Raw genomic sequence first — 26,582 nt, forward strand, 5'->3', positions numbered from 1 at the left:
AATGATTCTATGATTCTATGATTATTTCATTAGCAAGCAGTCAATTTTATAGTTGTACTTGAAACTACTTAGAGATGAAACTGAATTTTATTAATCACTAATGTTGATAGGGAGTCCATTCTGCTAATCTCATTAGTTCTTTTTGTCTTCATCAACCATATTGTACAAAAGCTACGGGAGAAAATTCTCTAGCATGTTACCTAGCATAGTAATTCTGTGGATAATTTCAAAACAGTTTTAAATCTGTATTGGAAAACCCCCATTTTCCTTCTTAAGTCTTGTGGAGAGGAAGGAATTTTTTTTAAAAATCTAAATATGATTAGGTAATGTATGTTACGCTTGAGAAGCCTGAGATGGAGAAAAATACTTCTGCAGCTGCTGTAAGTCTGTGAAAGTAGTTTTAGATTTCTTGCATGTTTACAGTTCTATTGGTACTGTTAGATGCTACAAAAGTAGCTTCCTTTTGAATGAATGCAAGGTACCCTGCTTTACTGTAAGAAGGCTTTGAAGGCTCAGAACAGAAATAATTGATTAATTACCTAGATAATGAAAGCAGTATCAGGAGGAAGAACTCTTGTAGTGCAATACGACTTTGTTTAGAGGCATTGAGAAAAATCCTAAACCTTGTTCAGAGGCTAATAAAAATAGATTAGCAAATAGACAAAGAAATTCACTTAGACTTTTCTTGAGAAATATTATCCCAAAATAGAATTTTTACAATTTAAGCCCCGTTATGTGTTCAGTGTTGTGTGTTTTGTCTGTTTGCAGTGGCTCTTTGTTCTCCCAAATAATACCCTTAACTTCAGAGGCATGCAATTGCTTGGATATATTTGAAATGAGCTTGTAGCAGTCTTTTGGGTGGGACATGGGAGACGGCAGAATGAGGGAGGGTTGCACTTAGAATTCCATTAGAACACTTCACGGTTTTCCCTCCTCTTTTTATTAAAGCTTAGATGTTGTGAGAAATCTTTGGACTTCATGACTTATTGGCAATCATAGTTCACATTGTATTCTTAGTCTGAAAGACTTGCAGTCATTCAAAATTCATTCATTCAGTTAAGTATTTTTAATGGATTAGACAATGTTTGATAAGTGATTCTATGTGTTCTTCATTTGTCTTTGACTATAGCATAATTTTCTCAATGTGTGCATCTTCCTTTCCTTGTATTCTGTCCTGAACTCCCCACTCTCAATTAGTAAGATTCCTTCACCTAGAGTACCTAATGTTCTTTTTCAATTTTCTCATGTCAGGAGTATGAACAACCCCAAAAAACTGTAAAAGATTTGTTTTCTCTTGACTGAAATTTTGTGAAACCTGTGGAAAGTAGTTAGTGGGTAAGATAACTCTATACAGTTAATATATTGCATGAGTGTGTAAACTTGGTTAAGACATGCTTTTCACATACGAAAATGTAGTATTTGGAATTTAATGTTTAGGTGTAATTTCTGTGGAAAAATGGTTTTTAGCTGGTAAGTCATCTGCTTGTGGATGAGAAGTGTGTTCAGGACAAGGTCATGTTGCTAGGTTCACTCTGTTTTCACAGAGCAAACTTTACTTCAGCAGCTGTTTTAAATATAGGTACCTACAAGCTTCATTAAGCTGTTTAGAGAAGTATATGTTGTAAGTCTAGATGATATTTACTGTAGTTTTATTTAATCAAAATTTAATGGGAGAGTCTCAGTAACTTTGAGTATCTGGCATCACCTACCACAGGTGGAAGTCTTGCTCGTTTCAGTTTTAACTTCTGAAGGTTGATGGCAGTGCTTTTCAAGAAAGGTTTTTACAAGCTCATGATTTTTATGTTGCAAGAGGTTTTAGTGCTTGTTTCATGGCAAATAAATTCACTGGTGGTGTGCTTTCCTTATATAGGAAGAAAACTGGATTTCTTCCATATTTGTTTTCTCCACAGTCATTCTCAAACTCCTCTGTCTCCCATTAGATCTTTTAATACTTTCTTTAAGGTGACTCAGCCATTTTTAAAATACAGAGCTGTAAAGGAAGAGTTACATGTAGTACGCTCTACATAACTTTTCCTGACTTTTAAGATTTTTTTTGCATCGTTATGTACAGTTATCTCCATTTTCAATAGAGGATCAGTTGTATTAAATGGGCAGTCTTCAGAGAATGAGTTTGTCTTTTTAGCTTTTCTGAGTAATTAAGCATCACGTGAATCTAGGCTTTGGGGTTTAAAAATGGCATGCTAAAAAATTTACTTTAAAAATTTAAATAATCATAGATTCAAGTTGATAAACTCTTAAGAAGAGGTTTTATAACTCTGGAGACTTAGTAATGTAAGAATTGGCTCAAAATTCTGTTGACTCTTCAAGGCATTTGTGTAAAGCTTGTTACAATAATCAGAGTAATTGATAAATGACATTGCACATCTATTTAGATGTTTTTAAAAAATTTATTTTAAAAAACTTTTTACTTTTTTAAAATTTATTTACTCTTTTTTTTCTTCCTCTCCCTTAGTCTCAGACTATGAACTACGTAGGACAACTTGCAGGACAAGTCCTGGTTACTGTGAAGGAGCTGTACAAAGGCATTAATCAGGCAACCCTTTCTGGATGCATTGATGTCATTGTGGTCCGGCAACAGGATGGTACATACCAGTGTTCTCCTTTTCATGTCCGATTTGGGAAGCTTGGTGTATTGCGCTCTAAAGAAAAAGTGGTAAGTTCAGAAAGTGGGCCAAAACAAAGTTTTGAATACCAATGCATTCCCTTTTTTCCCCTCTTCCTTCCTTCCTTCCTTCCCCAACCCGCCACATACCCAGTTAGCAGGCTGATTCAGTACAGAGCAGTTTCTCATATATGCTGTGTACAAAGTGATAGTTTTGGAATGCAAAACAGAACCTCCTGTGGTAATCTAAGGAGTCTGCAAAAAAAATAACTGTGAAAGGAAAGCTTTGACAGCTCTTGAGCTATGCAAAAAGAATAATACAAACATATAGACTTCACAGTCTTGAAATATTTACATGGCTTAGAAATGCTTAATGCCATTTAACTGATCCCTGATGCTGCAAGCAACTATTTTTGGAATGTCTGGAGGACAAATAGAGCATGTCTTAAGGGTGGTGACCTATCATAAATATTACTCCTTGTTAGCTCTGTTCAAGGCTGATAAGCAGTAGAAAATGCAGTTATTAATATCCACAAGCAAATAAAAACTGGGGCTGAAGCTTCATTCCTATGTGGGCCTATTTGAAAGAGGATCTGGTACAATTCCCTGTCCAGCCAGTCTGAGACTGTGGTGCTACCCGAGCAGATTGTCCTGCCATCCCCTTTCCATAGGCTTTATAATCGTGCCTAGGGAGTGAGTTGGATTGGGTTGTAAATTTGACCGAAAAATGGACCTATTGTGGGGACAACTTTATATTACTGTTGGTAGGGGAGTACTGTGTATGGCAGTATTGCCTGTGGGTGTGCTGCCAAAGGATGGATTGATTCAAACAGATCATAAAACCTCAGGATTACATGCTGCTTTTCTAAGAAGTGAAAGGACACTGCAGGAAACTACCCCTGTCTTTATATTGTGGTTGAAAAACGAGAATAAAGTGCAATTAAAAGAGCAGTTATATTAGGGCATTTTTTTTTTTGTTAATGGTCCATACTGGGAGTTACATGCATTAAAGTTGTAAGTTTATCATAGTAACACAGGCTAGCAGCAGTTTTCTTGTTTCATTTTTTTGTTTTGATTTCCCACTTGGTAGTGTTTTTCTGAAGGAGCATGCTGCTGACAAAAAGTTGATTTTCCTTAACAATACCGCAACAGATTACATTACAGTTTTTCAGCAAGGTACAAGAGAGGTCGTATAGCTATACTTTTTCTAATGTCTAAGCAAGTGAGATGCACTTACAACAGGAGTGATTTGAAACTTGAGCTTGCTAAATGTCTTTACACTTCTGAGAAGCTGAACCAAATTTGGGAGGATTTCAGTTTCAGGGTACCTCTAAAAAGCGGTTGAATAGTAGAAACATCTACTCTTGATACCTGCTGTATGTAGAAGACTCATGTTACTTAATTGGAAATTCAAGAAAATATTTTAAGAATAAACTGTGTTCAGTAGTGAAATAAATACAATTTTCAGATCAAAACCATTCAGTTCTTGTGGGGAAAAAGAAAAGCTGTTATCTTAAGGATTTGGGTATAGTCCCCATGCATGTTTGGTTACCTACCTGTAATTTATCATCTCCTATGATTGGGATTCCTTGGCTAATGGTTTTATTCTCATAAATGGGCGAATAACGGAGTGGATTAGGATACATGGATACTGTCTTTCTTAGCACTATGGTGTTTTGGTTTTTTTTCTTGGCAGTCCATGTGCTAATCTTAAAATTAGTTCTCTTTCCTTTTTGACTGGCCATTTCATATCACGATAACTAACTATGAATATGAGTATTCATATCACAATACTAGCTGTATGACTCGGGGTGCAATTTTTTCTTTTGTATTGGCAGGAAACTAGAACTTGAGTAATGTACGTCTTGGATATCTCATAGCAATTACAGAATTTAACTTGGTCTCCTTTTGACAAAAGTGTCTATATATAACCTGAAATGCCATTGGCATTTTCTGCAGTAAGGCAAGTCCATTGTGTTTCTGTCCGACATGTATTAAATTATTTTTAATTAGCTAGGCTAAATGCAGATATACAGATACCATTAGATAAGCAGATTTACTGAAAAATAAGGTAATTTTATCTGAATATTGAACACATTTTGTTTGGAAAAATTTGGAAAGGAACTTAACTGGATGCCCAAGATTTCGCAAAGAGGAGGAAGTAAAATAGTTTTAGCTTGGTTTTAGAAAGACATTTGGTTTTTTCTCTATTATAACATTATTTCATACATGTGGGGAAGGGTAATCTCTCCCTCCTGTGCAATGTAATCTAAGTTAAAGTACCTTTTTATGAGAATAAAAACATTCTTCCTCTGATGAAAGCACTATGGTTGCAGAAGGGTTGTGGTCCTATGTCGTATCCCTGTAAAGTCCTGAGCAGGAAAATCTGAAACAACGTTAACTGAGTTGCAGAAATAATCGTGGCAAATCTCTATCCCTTTGAAACAAAGCCTGCCTCCTGGAGGCTTCCAGTTTGTCATCTTGAACTTTTGGTATTCAGGACTCGGATTCATACCAGGCCCCAGTTCAGGTTGAGCTTTAAACATATGAACGTGAACAGTCTCAATCATTCTTCCAGGAAATAAAGATTAGATCAATGATTATTATTTATACTTCTAGCTCTCCAAATTAGTTGAACAAGGTTCAGTCTTGAGATTTTTTTTTTTTCCAATTTTTCTTGTAGGTGTTATGAGCATGATGCATTTTGCAGGTTAACAAAATAAAGACCATTATTATAACAGACTTCTTTCAAAAAGCAGAGGGAGGAGAAAGAGACGTGATTATGCAATGGAACAAAGTTTACTCTCAGAGCAGTGGGCCTTGAGGTCAGTGCTTTCCCCTATGATGAATTATTTACATTAAATTGTCTCTTCCCACAGATTGATATAGAAATTAATGGCGATGCTGTTGATCTTCATATGAAACTGGGTGACAATGGAGAAGCTTTCTTTGTACAAGAAACTGAAGAGGAAAATGTAAGGGCTTTGTGTTTCACGATGGCTACAATGCAGTATTAACAGAGTAATGTGTTTAAAAATGCTCAATATAGTGTTGTCAATATTGTAACTTTTATGAAAGCTAGATTTTCTGTGACTGAATCTTAACATCACTTTCATATGCTGCCAAGATGCTTGGTGCTTGGTACAATTCTGCTACCGGTGATAATAAAGAAACTAATTCTTTTTTTTTTTTTTTAATTAGAGCATTATTTGAAAGATTTGTTGGCTTTTTTTTACTTTGTTTTAGTATATTCATTCTTTTTGACTGCAGTTATACAGATGGCAGTGCCTTATAGTAATTTTTGCCTTAAGTTCTTACAGCTTGTGCTACTGACCTCTCTACTAATAAAGGTGGTCTATTTTGGCATATTTTTAATTTGCCTTATAATTTTTAGCACAGTTTTTCACAATTTTATCTATGAAACTTTCACCAGTTAACAGTAACTTCTTGGACTTGAGAATTCTTCTTGTATTATAATACAGTAATTAATTTCCCAAAAACCTATTGCAGCTGGAAGCTAATGAGCCTCTGAAAAACAGGAATAATTGTTGATTTTTAGTCTGATTTCCTAAGGATATGGGACCTATGTAATCACAATATTGTCAGTCCTGAGCTTCGGTTTTGATCACTTTGGAATCTGTTGGCATTTTTCAGCCAAGACAGAAGAAAGAAGTTCTAAATACAAAGTTCCAAAAGGTTTAATGAAAATAGTCAATTAGAGGAGAGAGAAAAAAATTTTGTCTCTGTGAAGTAAAAGATGAGGTGTTAATTTCCTGTTGTTATTACAAATTTGAGTCTTTAAAGGAAATGAGCTTGATCCACTTTTTAGTTTAGGGCGCTACTTGTTTATTGTGAGGGATCAGAGGAAGGTCTCATTTTGAAAGCAGTTAAATATAATTTGAAGTGGAAGGAGAAAATAAGCATTAAGACCCTAAATGATAACTTGGGGTAGAGATTCATAACATTTAAGAGAAAGGAAGGTTGGGTTCTGTTTTAGCATACACCATGATTAAAATCAAAACTGAAAGCAGTTTTTTATAGATGTAGTCTGTGTCAGCCATTGATGGGAACTGATCAGTCTTAAGACTTTCAGAAAGCAAGGGTTATAACCATTACCTTTGTCCCCAGTACAATGTTTTAAAGGTTTTATTGCGCCTGCTTAGTATATTTTAATTTATAAGAAGAGTGCCTTACCTGTGTATAATGTGTTCTGGAAAGCTGGTAGTTCATGCCGAAACTATAGATTGAGTTAGCTACAAAGTAGATGACTGAGTTGTTTTTAGTGCTTTTAGACATTTTTTTTCTCAGTATTTCTGCTACTGATCAATGTGTCCTTGTGGTCACCTCTTGAAGCTATGCTTAATGTATAAATGATAAAGCTCTCATCGAGTTCTCGATGGATTCAGAAAGGTTCTTTCAAGTGGTCAGTCTTTGTTTTCACATCATGACATTCAGAAGTAACACCACGTGCCTCAATTCACGTAAATCAGGACTATTATAATGTAACTTTCAGGCACCATTTTTCAGCCAGTTTTCTTTTAACTTTTCCTCTTTTTTTTTTTTTAATTTTGTCTTGGTATTCTGGATTATTTATCACGTTGTATAGAATATTAACTTTATTTTAGGTGCTATTTTATTTGGAGGTTTTTCACAATGCAAAATCTGTGTGTGTGTGTATAAGGCTGTATTTTGTTCTCCTTTCTCCACTTCTCTCTACTTTACAACCAGTGGAACAAAACTTGGTCTGTAACTCTTAACTCGATGGAAAGTTTGAATTTAATATTAAATAATAGCAGTTCAGACTTTGAACACATCAAAAGTAGTTTCGGTGTTCTGGCTGTTTCTGATCACAGTGTAGTTTCTGACTAATCTTCTGCATAGAGTCCTGTAAAATAACAGGCATGTTGTAATTAGTTCTATTCTTAATATGAAGCTCCATAACTTTTTCTCTTTCTCCTTGCTATGCAAATTCCATTCTCTTTTACTGTTGTTCCACTTTGTCCACTCCCAGGGTGTTCTTTCAGTCTAGGTGTCAGTATCTTTAAGTTTCTTGTTATGATGTAAATAACCCCAGGCAGTCCATTGGTAAAGCTTTTCCTTCATTTGAATTGTTCCTTTAAAGGGCAGTGAGTTGTAATTAATTGAGAGTTGTTTGTTTGTTAGTTTTAATGTGAGTAAATTATAGTTGAGTTTTTCGTTTTGAAAGATACTTTACATAAATAGTATCTGACATGGATGACAACACTGAATGTACCTTCACAATTTTGTGGGTAACACTGAACTGGGAGGAGAGGTAAACAGGCCAGAAAAAGAGCCACCATATAGAGCCAACTTGGCAGGCAGGGAGACTGGACCAACAAGATTTGCACAAGGTTTAACCAAGATACATGTGAAGTCTTGCATCTGGGTTGGAAGAATCCCACACAGCAGTACAGGCTGGGGTCTGACTGGATGAAATGCATCTCTGCTGTAAAGGCCAGCAGTATGCCCTGGCCACAGTGAAGGCAAAGGTGTCCTAGGCTGCATCAGCAGGAGTACAGCCAGCAGATGGAGGGATGTGGGATTGTCCCACTCAACCTAGTATATGTTAGGCCGAACCTGGAACACAATTCTGGTCTACCAAGTTCTGGTTCCCCAGTTCAGGAGAGACATGGAAAATTGGACGGAGTTCTGTGGAGGGATGATCAGAGGGTTGGAGAAGTTGAAATAGGAAGGAAGGTTGCTGGAATTGGCTGTGTTCAGCCTAGAGAAGAGAAGGCTCAGGGGGATCTAACCACAGTCTTGCAATACCTACAAGGTAGTTATAGAGCAGACGGAGACACTCTCTTCACAAGGATGCCTGGTGATAAGACAAGGGGCAAAGGGCGCAAGGGGGAAATTCCAACTGGATATAAGAAAAATCCTTCACTGTGAGAACAATGTAACACAGGAATAGGTTGCCTAGAGAAGTGGTAGACTCTCTCTCACTGGAAATAATCAACCTTTGGCTTGACAAGGCCATCGATAACCTAACCTGAGGCCCTATTTTCAACAGAAGATTGGACCAGATGATCTCCAGATGTCCCTTCCAACCTACACCTTTCTATGAATCTGTTCCAAAGTAAATAGACAGCAGTGGATTTAATTAACCATTTTTATTAACACATCTACTAAGTGTGGATAGAACTGGTGTGCTCAAGGGCAGATAATTTCAAAAACATTCCACTGACTGAGTATTTGTTCTGCTGGCAAAATCAATTGTTTATGTCTGAAACTGTAAGAATACTAACATTCATTTTTCTGAACTTTTGTAATCCCTGTAGTGAACTTGGTTCCTTTCTGGATATCAGCTTCATACCACTGGGGTATTGTATGGTTTTGTGTCTAAATATAGATGCAAGGATTAATCTTGTAGCCGGCAACTATCCTGTATGCCCAAAACAAAGTAAAAAAATTAGTCTGTTCTTTATTTTCTTTTTTTTGCTTAGGAAAAAGTTCCTGCATATTTGGCAACATCTCCAATACCCACTGAAGACCAGTTTTTTAAAGACACTGGCAATCATTTGAAATCAGGTGAAAATGAGAGGACATGTGTAAACTCAGAAATTCCACACTCTCTGGAAACAGAGACTATATTCACCCCAGGTTCTGTGAAAAAGAAAAAAAGAAGAAGAAAGAAATACAAACAAGATATCAGGAAGGAAGATCAGATCTCTTCTACTGGGACGGAAGAGATTTTTGAAATGGAAATAAGCTCAGATGATGAAAAAAGCGTTCAACCCCTAAGGTAAACTATCAGATACTTGCTGACTGCTTTCAGTGTTATCACTGAACATTTAAAAGGTGACTTGTTACCTTTCTTCTATGCAAGTAATGCGTAAGTTTCAGTAGGCTCTGGGTAGGCTTTTCCTCAAACAAACAAACAAAACTCCAAACCATTATCTTCCACATATTTACAGAATCCTTCAAGTTTGGCCATTTTGTTATGAACATGAAATCCAATTAAGCCCATTCTGGTAAAGAAGTGTTGTCATGATCTGTTGTGTGACTGAGAAGAAGTTTCAGTGTAATTTCTCTGAGGCAGAATGGTCTTCTGGTGTGTTCGGTAAGCTCTACATAAACTGCAGTGTGGAATGCCTGTAGTAACCACATCTGAATTTGACTTCTCTGGAACCTGGACTTTACTTTGGTAACTGAAAACTACATAAATGAATGCTCCTTCACATTAGTAAAGAGAATTCTTTACATGTATCTAGTCATAAAGGAAGGGGAAGAAAAAATCAGTCCTGTATTTTAAAGTGGATAAACTATTAGTAAATTGGAGCTTGCGGTAAAGTGGTAGCACATACTAATAAGCTGAAGAAGCTTATATGAGTAATAGGAAAGATTATAGTAATAGAAGAAAGCTATGAAGCATATAAATGCTTAAAATCCAGGAAAGGCCTACTCATCAGCTTTATGTGGAAGTTTCTTAGGCTGCTTAACAAAAGAAGTGGACTTAATTTTTAGACAAAGCTAGATGCTTTATTGGACAGTGTTACTGTTAAATGTAGTACTGTCTGAATAAATTCAAGATCTGGTCTGGGAATTGGAAGAATGTTTTGGTATAAGAGAATAAAGTATAACTGAAAAACTCCTTCAGTATGGGTCTTCAAGGGAGTTTCAAATTTAATAAGTACCAGCCAAAAAGGTTAGTGCAACAGGAAAACATGAATCTAACTGTTATCACACCTATGACCAATAAAACACAACAAACAGAATTTAGATTTTAAAGTGTTTTCTAGAATGTCTGTGGCTTTCTTAGTTCATTTGCCTTATTTTTTCACTGTCATATTTATGTAAATGAACTGTCATTTAGATATTCACTGCTCTGTTTAAGTCTGGGAATTGGCATTTTGTTTGGTTTGAGATTTTTCCTTTTTTCCTTCTTTTCCAGTTTAAGAAAAGCAAGATCTTAAAGCACTAAGTCTTTTCCAACCTAAACGATTCTATGATTCTATAGGTTGATGCATACTGATTTTCCCCTCTTACTTTCAATAATCTTTGACTGCATTTGGATTTTTAACCTTCAAATTTATCCACTTATGGATGAAATTTGATTTTTTTGATGCTTCATGTGAACTCATTTGGTCACAAATTCCCAGTGAATAAAATCTGTTCAGCACCACCTGTGTGTCGTCTTGCCCCCCTCTGAAGTCATAATATTGAGGAACTCTCTGTAATATTTTTTTGTGTGTGTGTTTACTTAATTGTTCAATAATACCTTTTTAATCTTTTGGAGATACTTAGCACTGGATACAGACAAAGATAGTATGAAACATATTTCTATCACAGTTAGCTTGGTTTATGAATACAAAGGATGTACAGTTTCTGTAGCTCATCTCAAGTCAAGCCATCATCATCAAGTTTCATAATAATAATACTTCTGAATAAGAAGTGGAGTTAGTAAGACATTTTTAGGGTTCAGTATTTAACATAGTCTAAACTGTCTTCCAAATGAAAGACTTGTGCAAATGAGGTAGATCACTCTAACTGCTTAAGGTCTAATAGGCTGTATTGAGTAAGCGTGTAAATTCTAAATATTTGTGTTTTAGTAGATAATGTTAAAATCTTTTCTTTTCTCCATCCATAAGAGAAATTACTGTTAGCATTCCAAAAGAAGACCAGTTCAACTGTGCTGCTAATGGAACAAAAATACTTTTTTCTTTCATAATAATGGCTTAAAGTAATTTGTTTTGCATTTTCCACTCAAATTCCAGGCTTATCTATCGTGTATTCTATCCACTGTGTAGCCATGATGCCCTTGATCTAGCCTCAAAACAAGTCAGTTATATCCTGAGAGTAGCTATTTATTCAATTAAATTCAGAAAGCTGTAAAAAGATCTGAAGTACTTATGTTGGAAATATTTAAAAGGGACTTCTGTGTAAAATACAATGCATGTCTGCTGAATGGGTCTTACTGTTGGTTGGTGGTTTTTTTTTTTGTTATAGATATTGAGTAGACTTCCCAGTGCAAAACAAACCCCACTGTTCAGAGAAGTGCAGTATTATAGCTACTTGTTGTAGTTTATGTTAATTTGTAAACTCTTGGGTAAATTGTGAGGTTAGTACCTACCCCTGTTTTCTTACTGATTTTAATTTGTGAAATGTGCAGTCTTAAAGTGCATTGTCAAAACTATCTTTTCTATCTAACTTTTTCAGTGTTTCTAAGGCTTACGTAGTAAAGGTTATATGTAAATCTTTGTTCATCATTGGGTTTTGATAATATTAGCTGGCTGTACAGAGTGATACCATTTATGCTCTTGTGACTTCTTCAATATTAACTTACTATGTGTCAAGAGTAGTAGATTTTTAAACTTGCAGTATTTTCAAGTATTAATAATAGTTTTTATATACATTTTAAGTTATATAAAGGTGTGTTGCAAACAATTAATTCTTTAAGCTATACACTTTTTTCTTTTGATCTTGGATTTTTAATAACATATAAGTAACTTTTCTAACTGAATTAGTAATGCAATTTCTTATAGCTGACTTAATGTCCCATGTATCTCCACAGAGGATCCTCAAATTCATCACCAAAGGGTGAAGAACAAAAAGAATCTTTGATTTATCACTCGAAGGATCATTACCCCTTATCTGATGGAGACTGGTCCCCTCTGGAGAAGTAAGTAACTTTGTAATGTCATCATATGTATAATGATGAGTAATTACAAAAAAAATTAATATGCCTTTTAATTAATTTTTTCCCCTGATCTGTAAAACTATCAAACGTGCCTAACTTGTGATATCAAATGCAGCATTTGATACTCACTTGGAACTTTGAGAACTTTCCTCTCTACTCTGTGTATTAAACAAAATTTGTGGGTTGTTTTTTCTTTTTTTTCCCCTCAAGTGAAAAAAAAATTTCTTACTAAAATTCACTATTAAAAAAAGAAAATACAGTTAATAAGATTAGTAAAATACAGTTAATAAGATTACTAATAAGGGTATGGAAAACGAATATGTTCCTGATGATTCACCTTAGCATAAGCAACACTTGATATGCCATAAAGCAGAAGTGTTGAGTATGTAAGTTAGAATAGTGGAAGGTGAAATAATGCAAACTACTCGAGGTAAAGCTACGTCCTCAACTTAAATCATATTCCATTTCAGAACAGAGGATTTGCTAGTTACTAGAATACTAACCCAGAGATACCAGAAATAGTATCAGTTGATTGTGGATTCTTAACAATGACATAATACAGCTCGCCAGTCAGTTTTCGGTTACAGTGGCTAGGGCACTTCTGTTTGTACGTTCAAGCTCTTCAGTTTCTGATGTTCATGCTATTACATTCCTCTTGCATTCAGTTTCTAGATTTTTCAAGGCTCACCCTTTGGATTTCACCATTCTAACATCAATCTCTATTTGCATAAGAAAGCATTCTGTCCATATGTGGTAGAGGTAAATTTCATACTTTTCCTGAACATTGGGCATAGGGAAGGGCATATATATAGCGCATAGCATGCTGAGCAGTATCTTGATTCATTTTAACTCTTTGGTGAGTGTTTAGTTTTACTGCTTTTCAGTTCGACTGAGGACTCTACCTCATAGCAGATATTCAGTGTCAGTGAGGATTACTGGTCAGTCTTGTGTGATACTTGTTATTGCATGCTTGGTGCTGCTGCTCAGTGCACAGGTGCCTGTTCTTCTGTATCAACAGATGGTAGTGCAGAATAGAGAGAGCTTCATAAAATACTTTTTGAAGTGCATATAATCTCTCTGCTTCAGGTGTTTCCAGGGCTGTGGCCTTAGCGTCTGAATGTACCACACCATGCTTGGTGCCTGCTAATTCCCCCAGTGCATAGCTTGTTAATGAACAGAAGCAGTTGGACAGGAAATGCCATTATCATTCCTTTTTATGTTTTGGGCTGGCAACCACATCCTCAATTGTACTTGATGAAATGTAGTCTTCAAATGTTCCCCAAAGGTTTGTGGTTTGTGACTGAAAAGCGGTCACAGTGTTTGACCCTGAGAATTGACCCGGTGTTGTATGGATTATATCACCTAGGTAATTGTAGTATAGAGGCTGATAGTCCTTTTCAGTTTATAAAACTCCAGCTAACATAGACTAGCAGGCTATATCTGGGAGATACTATTCAGATTCATGCCTCTCTTCTTGTTTACTTATTTAGAGGATAGTCTGCTCAAACAACTTGTTTGTGCATCATGTGAGATACCTAGGCTATTTATAATTTTTTTTTTTTTTTTTTTAAACAAAAAGCTCTCCAGTACAGATTGCAGTGTAACAGAGAAATTGACAATTTTCCTTTCCCTCTTTGGAGGGGAGTTGGGGGGGGGATTCTCTCTCGCATGAGCCATCTAGGAGAAGAGAAATTTTGCATGAAATTGTTTCTCCTAAGCCACCAAAGAAAGATTCTATAATGTAGCCATTGTACAGTGAGAGAGAAGTGGGAGGTTTTAATAACCTCCCTTTTGGAGACCTGGAAAAGCTAACTGTCTTCTAGTTGAGGTTGGTCATCTTGCTCTTCAGAACCCTTGCAGGGAGCTAAGGGAAGATAGTAGCCTAAGTCTTTTCAATGAGGACACTTCTGTTTGTCCTACTTACTAGAATAAAACCAAAAAGCATAACCATTAACCGTTTGATACCTGATACCATCAATGGTCTTCCTGTTTTAACAAGCAACGTTAGCATGACTAGAAGATCACTATTACAAGCATGGGCCTTTTGACTAAAGACTTCTCCCTGAGAATGATAATGGAAAACTTAAACTTTGAGGGAGGTGGAACAGGCTTAGGTTCTCAAAGCCCTGAAATATTCAGTCTTTTGCAAGTACTGCTGAATATTAAGAATTAGGCTTAGAAACAGGTTAATATGTCTGCATGGCTTCCAGTTGACTTGTGATATAGGCGGAACAAATTATTTGGGCATGTAGGTAAAATGAGTTCATATTCCATTCCTCCAGAAATATGTACATGTATTTTCATTGGTGTGTTACTTTAACTAAGCCCTTCTAACAGTACAGAAAATGTAATTTCTGTAGGAAATTGTTAAAGGAGAACTGAGGGGGGAAACCTCTAAGTGGTTTGCTTTTTTGTATCCCTGGATGAAGGGACCTCAAAAGATCATCTGGTCCAACCATTCATGGAAAAGGGAGACTAGATGAAATATGTACATGTATTTTCATTGGTGTGTTACTTTAACTAAGCCCTTCTAACAGTACAGAAAATGTAATTTCTGTAGGAAATTGTTAAAGGAGAACTGAGGGGGGAAACCTCTAAGTGGTTTGCTTTTTTGTATCCCTGGATGAAGGGACCTCAAAAGATCATCTGGTCCAACCATTCATGGAAAAGGGAGACTAGATGGGATTAATCTAGCGCCCTGTCCAGTCACAATTTGAAAACCTCTTGTGATGGGGGACGCATCCCTGGGAATGTTGTTCCAGTGAATGACTATTCTTACTGTAAAAGATTTTTCTTAGATCAAGATGAAATCTCTCCTGGTGCAACAAGTGCAAAGACAAGTGCGAAGTCCTGCACCTGGGACGACATAACCAAGAGTCCAGTACAGGCTCAGATCTGTGTGGCTAGGGAGCAGCCTTGCTGAAAGGGACCTGGGGGTCCTGGTGGACAACAAGCTGAACAGGAGTCAGCAGTGTGCTGCTGCAACAATGAAGGCAAATCGGATCCTGGGCTGCATCTGCAGGGGCATTACTAGCAGAGATAGAGATGTGATCATCCCACTCTACTCAGTGCTGGTCAGGCCACACCTGGAGTGCTGTGTCCAGTTCTGGTCCCTACAATTCAAATTCAAATATTGCAGTTTATATATATATTTAAAAGAAAAAAAAAAAAAAACACTACCAAATCAAAATACTCTATGAATGTCAAAGTGTAAAAAGAGCAGCATTTCTCTAATATGCAATATAATTGCCCTGTTCAAGAAAGGCTAGACTTGGACCTGTCCCACCACTGAATGCTACTTCAAAACAACCTCTTCTGTTTCCTTTCCTCCCTAAGATCATAAGAGCAAAATGATTTTGAAATCACACCTTTCTAGCATTTTGTAGAGTGAGTTCTTCTGGCTTAAAAGTAGTCTTGGCTAAAGTAAATTCCAGAGGTCTGTTTCTGTTTTATGGATAATAACCACTGTAGGAAAGATAGGATGGAACTTTAAAAAGTCATGTAGTCCAAACACACCTGAAGGAAGTTTTCAAGTAATCTCCCTTCCCTCTTCTAACGTATCTTGTTAATGTTGTTTTCCCCACATCGAGAATTGGTGTTGTTTTCGTGCATTTGTGAGTTAGATTTGCAGGACTTTTATTACTCAAGTCTTGGTATAGCAAGCTTAAATGCTGTATTTTTACAGAGGAAAGGAACTTAAAGCTAATTTCTGTCTTACTTTTAGATAAACTTTTTTGTTTTGTTTGAAAAATGGAACGTGGGCTGAGGGGAGAGCTATACCTACACTGCAGATAGTGGAGGAATCTGTTTAGGGTGATCGCTGTGTAAGTCCTTTAATGTGATTTTGGTTTTAACCTAATTTCTCACTGTCTGAAAACCCTGCTGGGCTTCTTGCCATGTTGCTGAATAATTGAAGCTCTGTTAAGCTGTAGAAAACTCTACCAACAGTAGCTGCACAACAAATGCATTTTAACACTGTAGCCTTCTTTTTCTCTTTTCTTTTTTTTTTTTTTTTTGTTCTTGTTGATTTGCTAGCCCTTTCTCTGAGCCAGTCTGCCCTAAAAGTGATTCAGAACTAGAAGTTAAACCGGCTGAGAGCTTGCTCAGATCTGAATCTCACATGGAATGGACCTGGGGAGGATTCCCAGAATCAACCAAGGTAAATTTATTTATTGTCTCTAACTTTGTGAACTGACTTTTGGCATACCTAAACGTGTCCCCTAAGAGAAGATTGGAAATCTGCTGCTGTTCTTCAGAATAATTCAGCTGAAATAGGAAAGTAGCACCCCCTTGTGGCTGGCAGATAGTCGAATTTGTTGAGTTCAAAAGCTGGTCAGCAAAGTAATTCCAGAAAACCTAGCAGTAAAAATCTGAAATGTTTGAATTTTTAGTTAGAAACTGAAGAAAGCGACTTTAGAAATTAATTTCCTTTATTTTAGGCTAAGTTCTAGTTTATTCCAGAGGAATTGTAGCCTTGATGGAGTAAATTTGTTATATAACATGTCAGCTGGTGACAGAAGCCCTGGTACATCCACATTTATGCTTTTTTCTTGCCATGGTTTGGTCAAGTCAGCACTTCCTGTATGGCAGTTTCTTTACTGAACTTGTAAATAAGCTAGTATGAAGCTTCTGTTGCAGGGAGCTTTGCTAATAAGGTGGGACATGTATTTTAGCAACATAAAACACGTTTAAATTCTTAGCCAGTTTACTTGTGACCAGGACTTGTACCATGAGTACAAGTTTAATGTTTAAAAACAAACGTGAAGTGAAAGGATTGATTAGAGTTTTGTTTTTCAGATAAGCAAGAAAGAGAAACTGGAGCATCCCAGAACGGCTACCATTACTCCATCAGAGAAAACTCATTTTAGGGTCATACTCAGCTCTGATGAAGTTGAAGATGATGATGATGTGAAAGATTCTGTGTGTACAGTACTGAAACCTCAGCCAAGAACTCATCCTCTGCTTAAGCAGATGGATGTTAAAGATTCTCTTGCTTCTGCAATCATAGAACCGCAAGATCCGTTGCCATTAGATGCTGATCATCATTCCAGACCGTTGGCAGACCCTTTACCGGAAACAAAGCCAATAGCAAAAATTGACTCTCCTTCAAAAAAGAAAGGTATATAATAAAGCTGTTGATTCTTTCCTTCAGTGCGATACCAAATTTGAGGCCATAGTGGAAAAAGTATAAATGTGCCTTTTCAGTTTTTGCTATTTAAAGTCTTATCTGACTAAAACTATAATTAAACTCTTGGATTTATAAATGCTACAAGTAAGTCTGAATCTTCCACAATTACATTTGTATTTAATGTGTCTGGATAGCTTCATGTTAGTAATCTTAATTGTTAAAATTAACAGGGGTGTACAAGCGCAGTCATCATCAGGGGCCTGATGATATTTACTTGGAGGACCTAAAGGCTTTGGAACCTGAAGTTGCAGCACTCTACTTTCCCAAAAGGTAATTCTGAATTAAGGTTCTATAGATCTAGGGTTATATTGCACTTGCACTATGTGAGTTATTACATGTGTGGTTTAGATGTTTATGCGCCAGGTCTGATAAAAAGAATTGGCCTTCAGGTTTCTAGGCTGTGGAGTAATCAGTACTGATCTCATTGTGAAAATCTGTTTCTGATTTGACAAGAAACACATGGAAAGATCACGTGGGAGGTCATTACTGAGAGTTTTAATCTTTGTGGAACCTGTATGTTCTGCAAATATAGGGGGGGGGGATGGGTTTAAACTGCACACTCCTTTTGCACCAGTACTTTATTTTGCCATATTGCTAGCTCTAGATAAATACACATCAGTTTATTTTTTGTATGCCCTGTACATCTCTTTCAACTTTTTCTTTTAATATCAAAAAAGACCAACAAAAAAAACTCACAAGATCTTCATGCAAGGCAGCTCAGTCTCAAAATTCACTCGTTTGTTTGGCTTTTTTATTAAATCAAAGCATTTTATACTCCAAAAATACTCTCCAAAAGAATAACTGTCTAGGAAGACCTTTGTAAAAATACAGCTTAATAAGGAAGAAGTGTCTATTGGTTTATGTTAAAACTAAAATTGTAAACTTTTCAGTACTTACTGATTACATTATTTGGGATCAAACTAATAACTCTAACCTTAGATGACAATGTGATTTTTTTTTTTATTTAAAAGGCTACCTTTCTTTTCTATTGTACTTTTTCCAAACACACAGTGTTGTAAAAACATGAAGCAATGTCCTTTTTCCTTTTATTCTTCTACAGCTTTCTGGTAAAGATTGAGGAAAGAGGAGCATAGTATTGTTCTGCAAAAATAGAATTTAGAGGATCTTTTCCTCATTTAGATCCAATTTTTTTGCAGGTGAATGTTAGGAGAACTGGAAACTGTCAATCTGCCAGGATTATGAAGGGTTGGGGGTGTGTGTTTGTGTCTGTTTTTTGTTTGTCTGGTTTTAAATTTATGTTGTAAAATGATGTCATACTTAAAAGAAATGCAATTGCAAGATGATTTTTTTTTTTTTTGAGTAATCATATAGTGTGTTCTGTAACCTAAAATATATACTTTTTTGGCAAGTGAAACACTGATGGAAAATGTGGACTTCTTTTCTTTAGTGATTCTGATCCAGGCTTCAGGCAGTGGACAGAGTCAGATACCCTTTCCGGTTCCCAGTCACCCCAATCAGTAGGAAGTGCTGCTGCGGATAGTGGTACAGAGTGCATGTCTGATTCTGCTATGGACTTGCCTGATGTTACACTTTCACTTTGTGGAGGTCTCAATGAAAATGGAGAGATTTCTAAAGGTATGTGAGAGACTAAAACATAAACAGTAATAAAGCTCAGGCGGCTAAACAAATGAAGGGGCTTGAATGCTCTGATTTCCACCTTGTAAAGCTTTGGCTTATTATTATGCTCATGTTGAGAAAAGGGAATGGATAATCTTTCATTTTCTAAAATTCTCAAGCATTTGCCAAGCAGAGATAACAGAATTTAACAAATTAATCAAGAGCACTTGATGTCTTGAGAAGCTTTCTGTCTCCATTTTTGCACTACATATTGCGTATCTGGCCAACCACTCTTGTTTCTGGCTGCAATTACTTGCTTAGTCCTATATAAATCTTCACAATTCATATTCTTTCCAATTGCCTGATAATTTTTCTTCTTTTTAGTTTTTTTTAAGCAATTAAAAAACTTTGACTACTGTGTTGGACTATCTTTTCTCCTGCTCTACTTTTCCTATCCTCAATGTTTGTTAACCTTTAAATTGTTACCAACTGATTCTTCTCTCTTAATGCTATGGTTAATTTTAATATTAAAGTTGTATGCATTTTTGAGGGAGCTTCTGCAAGCACATAATCTTCATGAACATGTACTGCAACGTTTTTAGTATTACTTTTTAAATGGTCATCCAGTCGCTAATGCATCAAGTGAAATTTAAATGCTTATTAATAAAGGCTCAAAACAGCTCTTTCGGTAACATGGTAGTAATATTGGATTTGATTTGAAAAAAATTGTTTTCCATGCCAGGGTCTTACACTAAATCATGAATTTCTGCAAACTTGTATAGTCACTAGTCATGAAAATACTATTAGTAGTCAGTGATTAAACAAACCTGAAAAGCTGACAACATCCTTCCCCCTCCCCTTTTAGTGTAGTATGTAGGCCCCTTACCTGCCATAATAATTTTTAAAGAAAACTTGCTTAGACAAGCATGGCTTTCATTTTCCAGCCTGCGAACTGAATTAGTTCCTACCTCGTCCTTATCCTCCCTCTTCTAATTTCTTAATTCTCATGTGATTGTTGAAGTAACAAGGCTTTCGATGTTACTGAGGAGGCAGTCACAAGACTCTTGACAGGTAGGCCATATTAGCATATCTTGAGTGATGTTGCAAGATCAGCAAAGACTCTGAAAAGACAGAAAGCATTTTTGTAGATACAAACTAATCAGACATCGTGGGATTTTATATTAATTAATTTTTAATTAAAATCTGCTTCTATTGCAGAAAAATTCATGGAACATATTATTACTTATCATGAATTTGCTGAAAACCCTGGACTCATAGACAATCCTAATTTGGTAATAAGGATTTATAACAGGTAAACTCCCTATATCATGTAATTAGGTCATAGATCATCTCATTTAAAATTTATCCTTTAAAGTGAGTGCATTTCTCAGCTTCCATTGCAATTTGTGTTTTTGATGGATCTGTTTCTCAGTCTCAGAGAGAATTATTTTGAACTTAAGATTTGCATGAAATTTAGCTTTAACTGAAGTGAGATTTTTTTTCCAGCAATTACCACTGATGTTGAATTGTATATATTAAAATAACTCTGCTTCCAGAAAAGTTTAGTATTAGTTGTTGGCAGCAAATATATTTTTTCATGAACAAAAGGGCAGTTTGCACACTGATATTTATTGACCTTTAGTCAGGTTTTGTAATATCTTATCAATAACATGTTTTAAAACAGGTATTATAACTGGGCATTGGCTGCTCCAATGATTCTGAGTTTGCAGGTGTTTCAGAAGAGTTTGCCTAAGGTAAATAGATATATGTATACTTTTTAAAAAGATTTTGTATGTAGTAACACATGATTATCTCTTTATTTTGTTTTTCTATACAAATTAAAAACAACATGCCTAATTTTTCAGGCTACTGTTGAGTCTTGGGTCAAAGAAAAGATGCCAAAGAAGTCTGGAAGGTGGTGGTTCTGGCGCAAGAGAGAGAGCATGACTAAACAGGTACCTGAGACTTATTTTGACACCTCCCCCCCGCCGCCCCCAGCTGTTAAAAAATGAAAAAAATGTAATTTGTCAGAAGTGCCTCAGCACGCTGCTCATGTAGCTGTGTCGCTGATTGCCAGTTGAGGGTTACTCAATGTTGCAGTAGCTGTAGCTGCTTCTGTATATTTAGTCTTAAATACCACATCTTTATTTGCTGTTATTAGTTGCTTCAACAAAATTTATTGTATTTATCTGTTGCACAATATTCTTAAAATTCTTTCTTCACAGCCATAAGCAGTTGTCAGAGCTACTCTGCCGTCACTGCAGTATGTTTTAGGAATGTATACACAAATAAATAAGTAGGTGCTGTGCTGCATAATAGATGCTATGCTGAGACACCCCATTTTAGACTAAATTAAGCTTTCTAAACCTTGAGTATGTGCCTCAAATTTACTTCCCCCCGCCAAAAAAAAGTGACTTTTTATAAGCTTAGAGGTTGACAGCTTCTTCAATGCTAAATTCATCATGTTACACTAGTAGTTCTCAACTTCCGGCATGCAGAGTTTTGTTTCCTGAGATAATAAAAAGCTTTAATGGATCATTTATTCATAAGCATCCTTTTGTTAAATAATTTACAGAATGAGCAATTCTGAGACTTAATATAGTTTATGTACTATATTGATAGCTATTTGCTTAAGTGTGAACTATGAATTTGCTTGGATCAGTTTAAAATGCTTAAAATGTCAATATGTTTTTTATGATCATGTTGCTTTAGATACCAGAGGCAAAAGAGGGGAAAACTGAGATGCAAAGAGCAAATGAACTGCCAGCAACTATAAAAGAGCAAGTTAATAGTAGGTGTGTTCCTGTCTGAAGACTTGTTTTGTGGACTGAATAGTGCCTTTTTCTTTTTTCTCTTTTTTTATTCCTTTGCCTCTCTTTTTTTATTCCTTTGCCTCTCTTTTCCTTTGCCTCTCTTTTCCTTTGCCTCTCTTTTCCTTTGCCTCTCTTTTCCTTTGCCTCTCTTTTCCTTTGCCTCTCTTTTCCTTTGCCTCTCTTTTCCTTTTCTTTTTTGTTAATAAAGCATTCGGTAGGATTTTACTTGGGAAGAAACGTTTTCCTCTAAGCTACTGAAGAGAAACTAGAAGTGTTTGGCAAACAATTCAGCAAAATAATACAGCAGCAAACATTGTAGGAGTTACAAACACACTACAATTATTTCCTAAATACTATTGTGTTTAGTTCTTAAATAGTAACATAACTGACAGAACAACAATGACATATATGGTAACCTTTATCAATGGGCCACTACTCTGTAAATATAGTAGTATTGTTTCTGAGATACTGTTTGTAATTTTTTTTTAAAGCCTAATACTGTATGAATAATTTGAACCATGTGCAATTTTTTGTAACACTAAATAATTGAAACAATAAAATAGCATTAATTACAGTGCACAAGTTGCCCAAGAGTGTGGTTGAAAACTAGCAGTATTTAGCACAAAATTGTCCCAGTCTAGATAATTTGTTATGCATATTCATATTCTCCCATGATTTTACAGAGATACTTGTAAGTGTTGTTGGTGTCTTAAAGATTTAAGAAACTAAATATATTGTGATTGAATACTTCAGAGAAATTAAATGCTGCTTTTAATCTTGAAATCTCTAATCAGCAGAGAAATAAGTCTGTGAATAACCTTAAAAGGTGAGCTACTCCACTAACTCATCACCCACAGTTTAAATTATATAGTAGCTGTGGCAGCTTTTTTAAAAACAAAACACCATTACTCATTCAGTATCCCTTTTCATCTGCAGTTTACCGAATTCATCAACACAGTGTTAGTGATCACTTGACACTGTGTCTTCACTAAACTCATCACGTGTGGAGCCAGCTAGTAATAGTAATATTTAGAGCCCCACCAATATTAGCATGCATTAATTGCTCAAGACTTAATTCTTATTAGCATATACTACCTTTATCTGGGCAGTCTCTAGACCATGGACTTTATTAATCTGTGCTATCGGGCTAGTAGCAAATCCTCAACATAAGCAGAAATTACTGTTGCATAAGAATTTTACACCTTTAAAGAAGGATTTTCTGTAGCTTACATTTATTCTGGTGATGTCATGTTAGACCTCCAGAAGATGATTCTTCTAGTGATGAAGCATCACAAGAGTTGAAGGAATCCCTGAAAATAGATTCTGCCCCAGTAGAGCATCCAACCCATGGGAACACTACATCTTATAAGAAGTCACTTAGACTATCTTCGGACCAAATAGTAAGTGGCATGCCTTTCTTGTACATAGGATGCTTCATAATTCCACTCTGTTCGATTCTAAAAGTCGGACTTTTTCTGCTTTTTAGAAATGACATATAAGTACATTTCACGAAGTAAAAAATTATCTTTGGGTTACTTTTCTAGCAGTAGAAAAAAGGAATGGGGAAATTTAAAATTTAAAAAAGAACTAAAGTATTTTCCAGTGCTAGCGTGGGCAGCTGCAGGGACTTTTTTTCTTCTGTTGTGTTTTTTAAGAATCTGTGTTTGGATTAAAAAAAATAATTTCTTACAAAGTTCTATAATTAAACTTCTATATTAAGATGTTGCCAAAAAAGTGACATTGGTGGCGTCTGCAGTGTGGATATCCTGGGATCTTAACAGTCTAATGTACATTTAAATTGGTATGCAGTTTATTCATTGCAGTCTAACATACAAGTTAGTTCTGCTACTGTCTAAATATATGATCTTCATCAGGGAAGAATTTTGAGGAAAGCATCCACTAAGTAGAAAATACTATTGCATACTATAGCAAACTGGGAGTTCCATTTGATAGTACTGTAAGTCTACTGTAATAGCAAGAATTAAAGCAGCAGAGGTTCAAGTATCTTTGATTACTGTCAGTGCTGCTGTAAGCAGATACAGGAGCTATGGACAAATACATGTACCCAGATTACAGAACAGACTTTACCAGCAAAACTCTGCCAGTGTTAAACCATGGTTCACTTTTTGATGAGTTAATCAAAATAGATGAGGAAGAATATACGAGCCATTTTCTATAGCTCATTTATGATTCTAAAAATTTTATAGTGAGGGCAACTTATATTTTCAATTATTTTGATTTATTCTAAAGGCAAAGTTGAAGCTCAGAGATGGCCCTAATGATGTTGTATTTAGTATTACAACCCAGTATCAAGGGACTTGCCGTTGTGCGGGAACAATATATCTGTGGAACTGGAATGATAAAATCATTATATCGGACATTGATGGAACAATAACCAAGTAAGTGTCATTGGGGTTTTTCTTCTTCTCTTTGATATTTTTACCTTGCTTTATTGATCCTATCCTGCTTTTCAAAGTAAGATAAGGAAACTTGATTTAAGAAGATTATTAAAGGATGTTCATTAACAGTCATGAAAAACACTTATTGCTTTGATTTCAATTTGTACTTGCATTTAGAGCATACTAGAAAATGTCTTTTAAAGGAATAAAAGAATAATGCTAGAGTGATAATGTTAACATGTGACTATTGCCCTTTCAGTTAGACTTCTCCAGGTTTAGCAGCCATAGGTTAATTTGGAAACTGACTTGTGCTGTATGGCCCCAGCAATTGCTCTGCCTGGAGTAGTTACTAATTCTCTTTTGAAATGGTTAGGACATTCTGCAGAGATATTTCTGTAAATACTCACTATATTCATTAATGGTTGTCTTTAACAAAACTCATATACTTAGTATCAGCTATCTGATTTTGCTTTTAGGTCTGATGCTTTAGGACACATCCTCCCTCACCTTGGCAAAGACTGGACTCATCAGGGCATTGCAAAACTCTATCATTCCATAAACGAGTGAGTATGTAATCCATGAAGCAATTAAGGTTTTCTGGAATTTGGGAATTAATGGGCAGGTAATTGGATTGTTAATAATTATGCAATCTATTAGAATTTGTTGGGCTGAACGTTGGGAAGTGAGCTACTTCTGTCATTCACAAACAAAACTAAATTTTTTCCCCAGATGTATACTTTTACAGGAATGGAAGCCACCACTTTTACTAGTTCGCTTCTCAAATGTTTGATTTTGCATTTTAGTTCTTAAGAACTGTGTGTAACATTGTTGTGACTACAAAAGAGAACCATAATAGCAATAATTTCTCAAAGTTATGCATATGTCTGTTTCCACTAACTCAGGTTGATCACAAAGCCTGTTACAAACACAGTACAGTGTAAGTTCAAACCTAAGTAGTGTCCTTCCAATGCATAAATATTTTGTGGTTTAATGTGTTTGCTACCAAACTGAAGTGAATGCTCCTTAGGATAGATTTAATGTTCTGAAACAAGTTTAATTAACAACTTTCCACTGCTGGACAACAAACGGAAGGTTGGTTGGCCTGGCTCAAGTTTTCTGTCACTGTTGCGCTTCTGATGTAAGCCAATGCAGTCCAGTAAAACAGTAGAAAAGTAATTCAGCAAAATGGCAATTTCCCCTTGCCCTCTCTGGCTTAGTCAACAGAACGTGCTCACCTTGTGATCTGCAAGAACCTGCAGAGGCAGCCCATGTGACTACGGGAGGGGAGGAAGGAGAGGAAAGATGACTTCCCCCATGCAGCAGTGGTGAAGTGATTGCTTAGTTCAAAAGTGGTGTGAACCACACGCTTATAAATGTACTGTTCATCTAAGAGTTATATAGCCTTATAATATTTATGTCCAGTAACTTAGGGCAGAATAAACCTTCATTTTTCCTCCCCTTTCAGATTTGGTCCTTTGTTTAGCAAACTGTTTTTCAAAAATATAGTGATTATAGAAATAGTACTTGCTGCTGAGGATCACAAGATGATCAACTGTTAAGTACTTCATGATCCACTTAAAAGAATCAGCTTTTATCTTTGTTTTTAAGTTTAGTAATCTTTCTTCCCGAAAAATATTTGGGGTCTTGGAATCTTTGGTTGACCTTCGCTCTGTTGCATAGAGCTAAATTTCATCTGTGGCCTCTTACAGTCCATGGGAGATACAAAACAAAGATTAGGTTATTAATAGAAGAGTAGTTTTGGAATTATTTGCCAGATTGTGTGTTTTCAAAGACCTGATTCATAAACACTCAAGCCTTTTGTGCATGCAGCAACTGTGTACAGATCTGTGTAACAGATGAACATACAAAGTCTGCAGGAAAAATTTAGGGGCTTGATGAATGCTTCTTGTTCTCGGTCCTTCACTCTGCGCTGCAAATTCTGTCAACAACCTGAAAAAATCCAACAACCAAGAGGAGATCTGGCATCCAATATTATGTGATGCAGATAATTTAAATAATTGCTATCATCCTACAGCTGGGCTGAAAGAAGCTGGATAAAACCAATGTGGCACTTATTTAAACACAATCTAGTCAGTGTAATTGTGTAATCTGAGATTACCATCCCTGTTCTTTTTGCACTTCCTTTTTCTCAGTTTTGATTGAGTCATGTATTTAAACTTACATGCCTTGCAGATTTTTTAACAGTGGAATGGTCTTTTTCTTGTGTGTGTGCAGAGCACTGCAACAAGTCAATACCTAAACTGGTGCCTCTGGACATTGCTATAACTGTATACTTATGTTTGGAAAGAAACTCTTCAGC

The 26,582-nt window shown here is 35.9% G+C and overlaps 1 protein-coding gene across 2 annotated transcripts in view; it reads left to right on the plus strand.

The window, feature by feature from the left end:
• Positions 1 to 2,477: 2,477 nt before the first annotated feature.
• The window catches only part of LPIN2 (lipin 2), a 27,114-nt gene continuing 3,009 nt past the window's right edge, over positions 2,478 to 26,582 (plus strand). The window contains exons 1-15 of one of the 2 annotated variants that reach the window (XM_009574184.1): positions 2,478 to 2,674; positions 5,503 to 5,598; positions 9,091 to 9,389; positions 12,159 to 12,266; positions 16,320 to 16,443; positions 17,082 to 17,403; positions 17,643 to 17,742; positions 18,881 to 19,068; positions 20,269 to 20,362; positions 20,735 to 20,804; positions 20,916 to 21,005; positions 21,763 to 21,845; positions 23,119 to 23,263; positions 24,114 to 24,262; positions 24,739 to 24,825. In XM_009574184.1, the coding sequence (XP_009572479.1) occupies positions 2,483 to 2,674; positions 5,503 to 5,598; positions 9,091 to 9,389; positions 12,159 to 12,266; positions 16,320 to 16,443; positions 17,082 to 17,403; positions 17,643 to 17,742; positions 18,881 to 19,068; positions 20,269 to 20,362; positions 20,735 to 20,804; positions 20,916 to 21,005; positions 21,763 to 21,845; positions 23,119 to 23,263; positions 24,114 to 24,262; positions 24,739 to 24,825 (2,147 nt within the window). In that variant the 5' untranslated portion in view covers positions 2,478 to 2,482. The remainder of the gene's footprint in view (positions 2,675 to 5,502; positions 5,599 to 9,090; positions 9,390 to 12,158; positions 12,267 to 16,319; positions 16,444 to 17,081; positions 17,404 to 17,642; positions 17,743 to 18,880; positions 19,069 to 20,268; positions 20,363 to 20,734; positions 20,805 to 20,915; positions 21,006 to 21,762; positions 21,846 to 23,118; positions 23,264 to 24,113; positions 24,263 to 24,738; positions 24,826 to 26,582) is intronic. The other variant, XM_009574185.1, reaches the window with a different exon arrangement.

This window comes from Fulmarus glacialis, unplaced genomic scaffold, assembly GCF_000690835.1.
Source record: "Fulmarus glacialis isolate BGI_N327 unplaced genomic scaffold, ASM69083v1 scaffold6453, whole genome shotgun sequence".
NCBI classification, from domain to species: Eukaryota; Metazoa; Chordata; class Aves; order Procellariiformes; family Procellariidae; genus Fulmarus; species Fulmarus glacialis.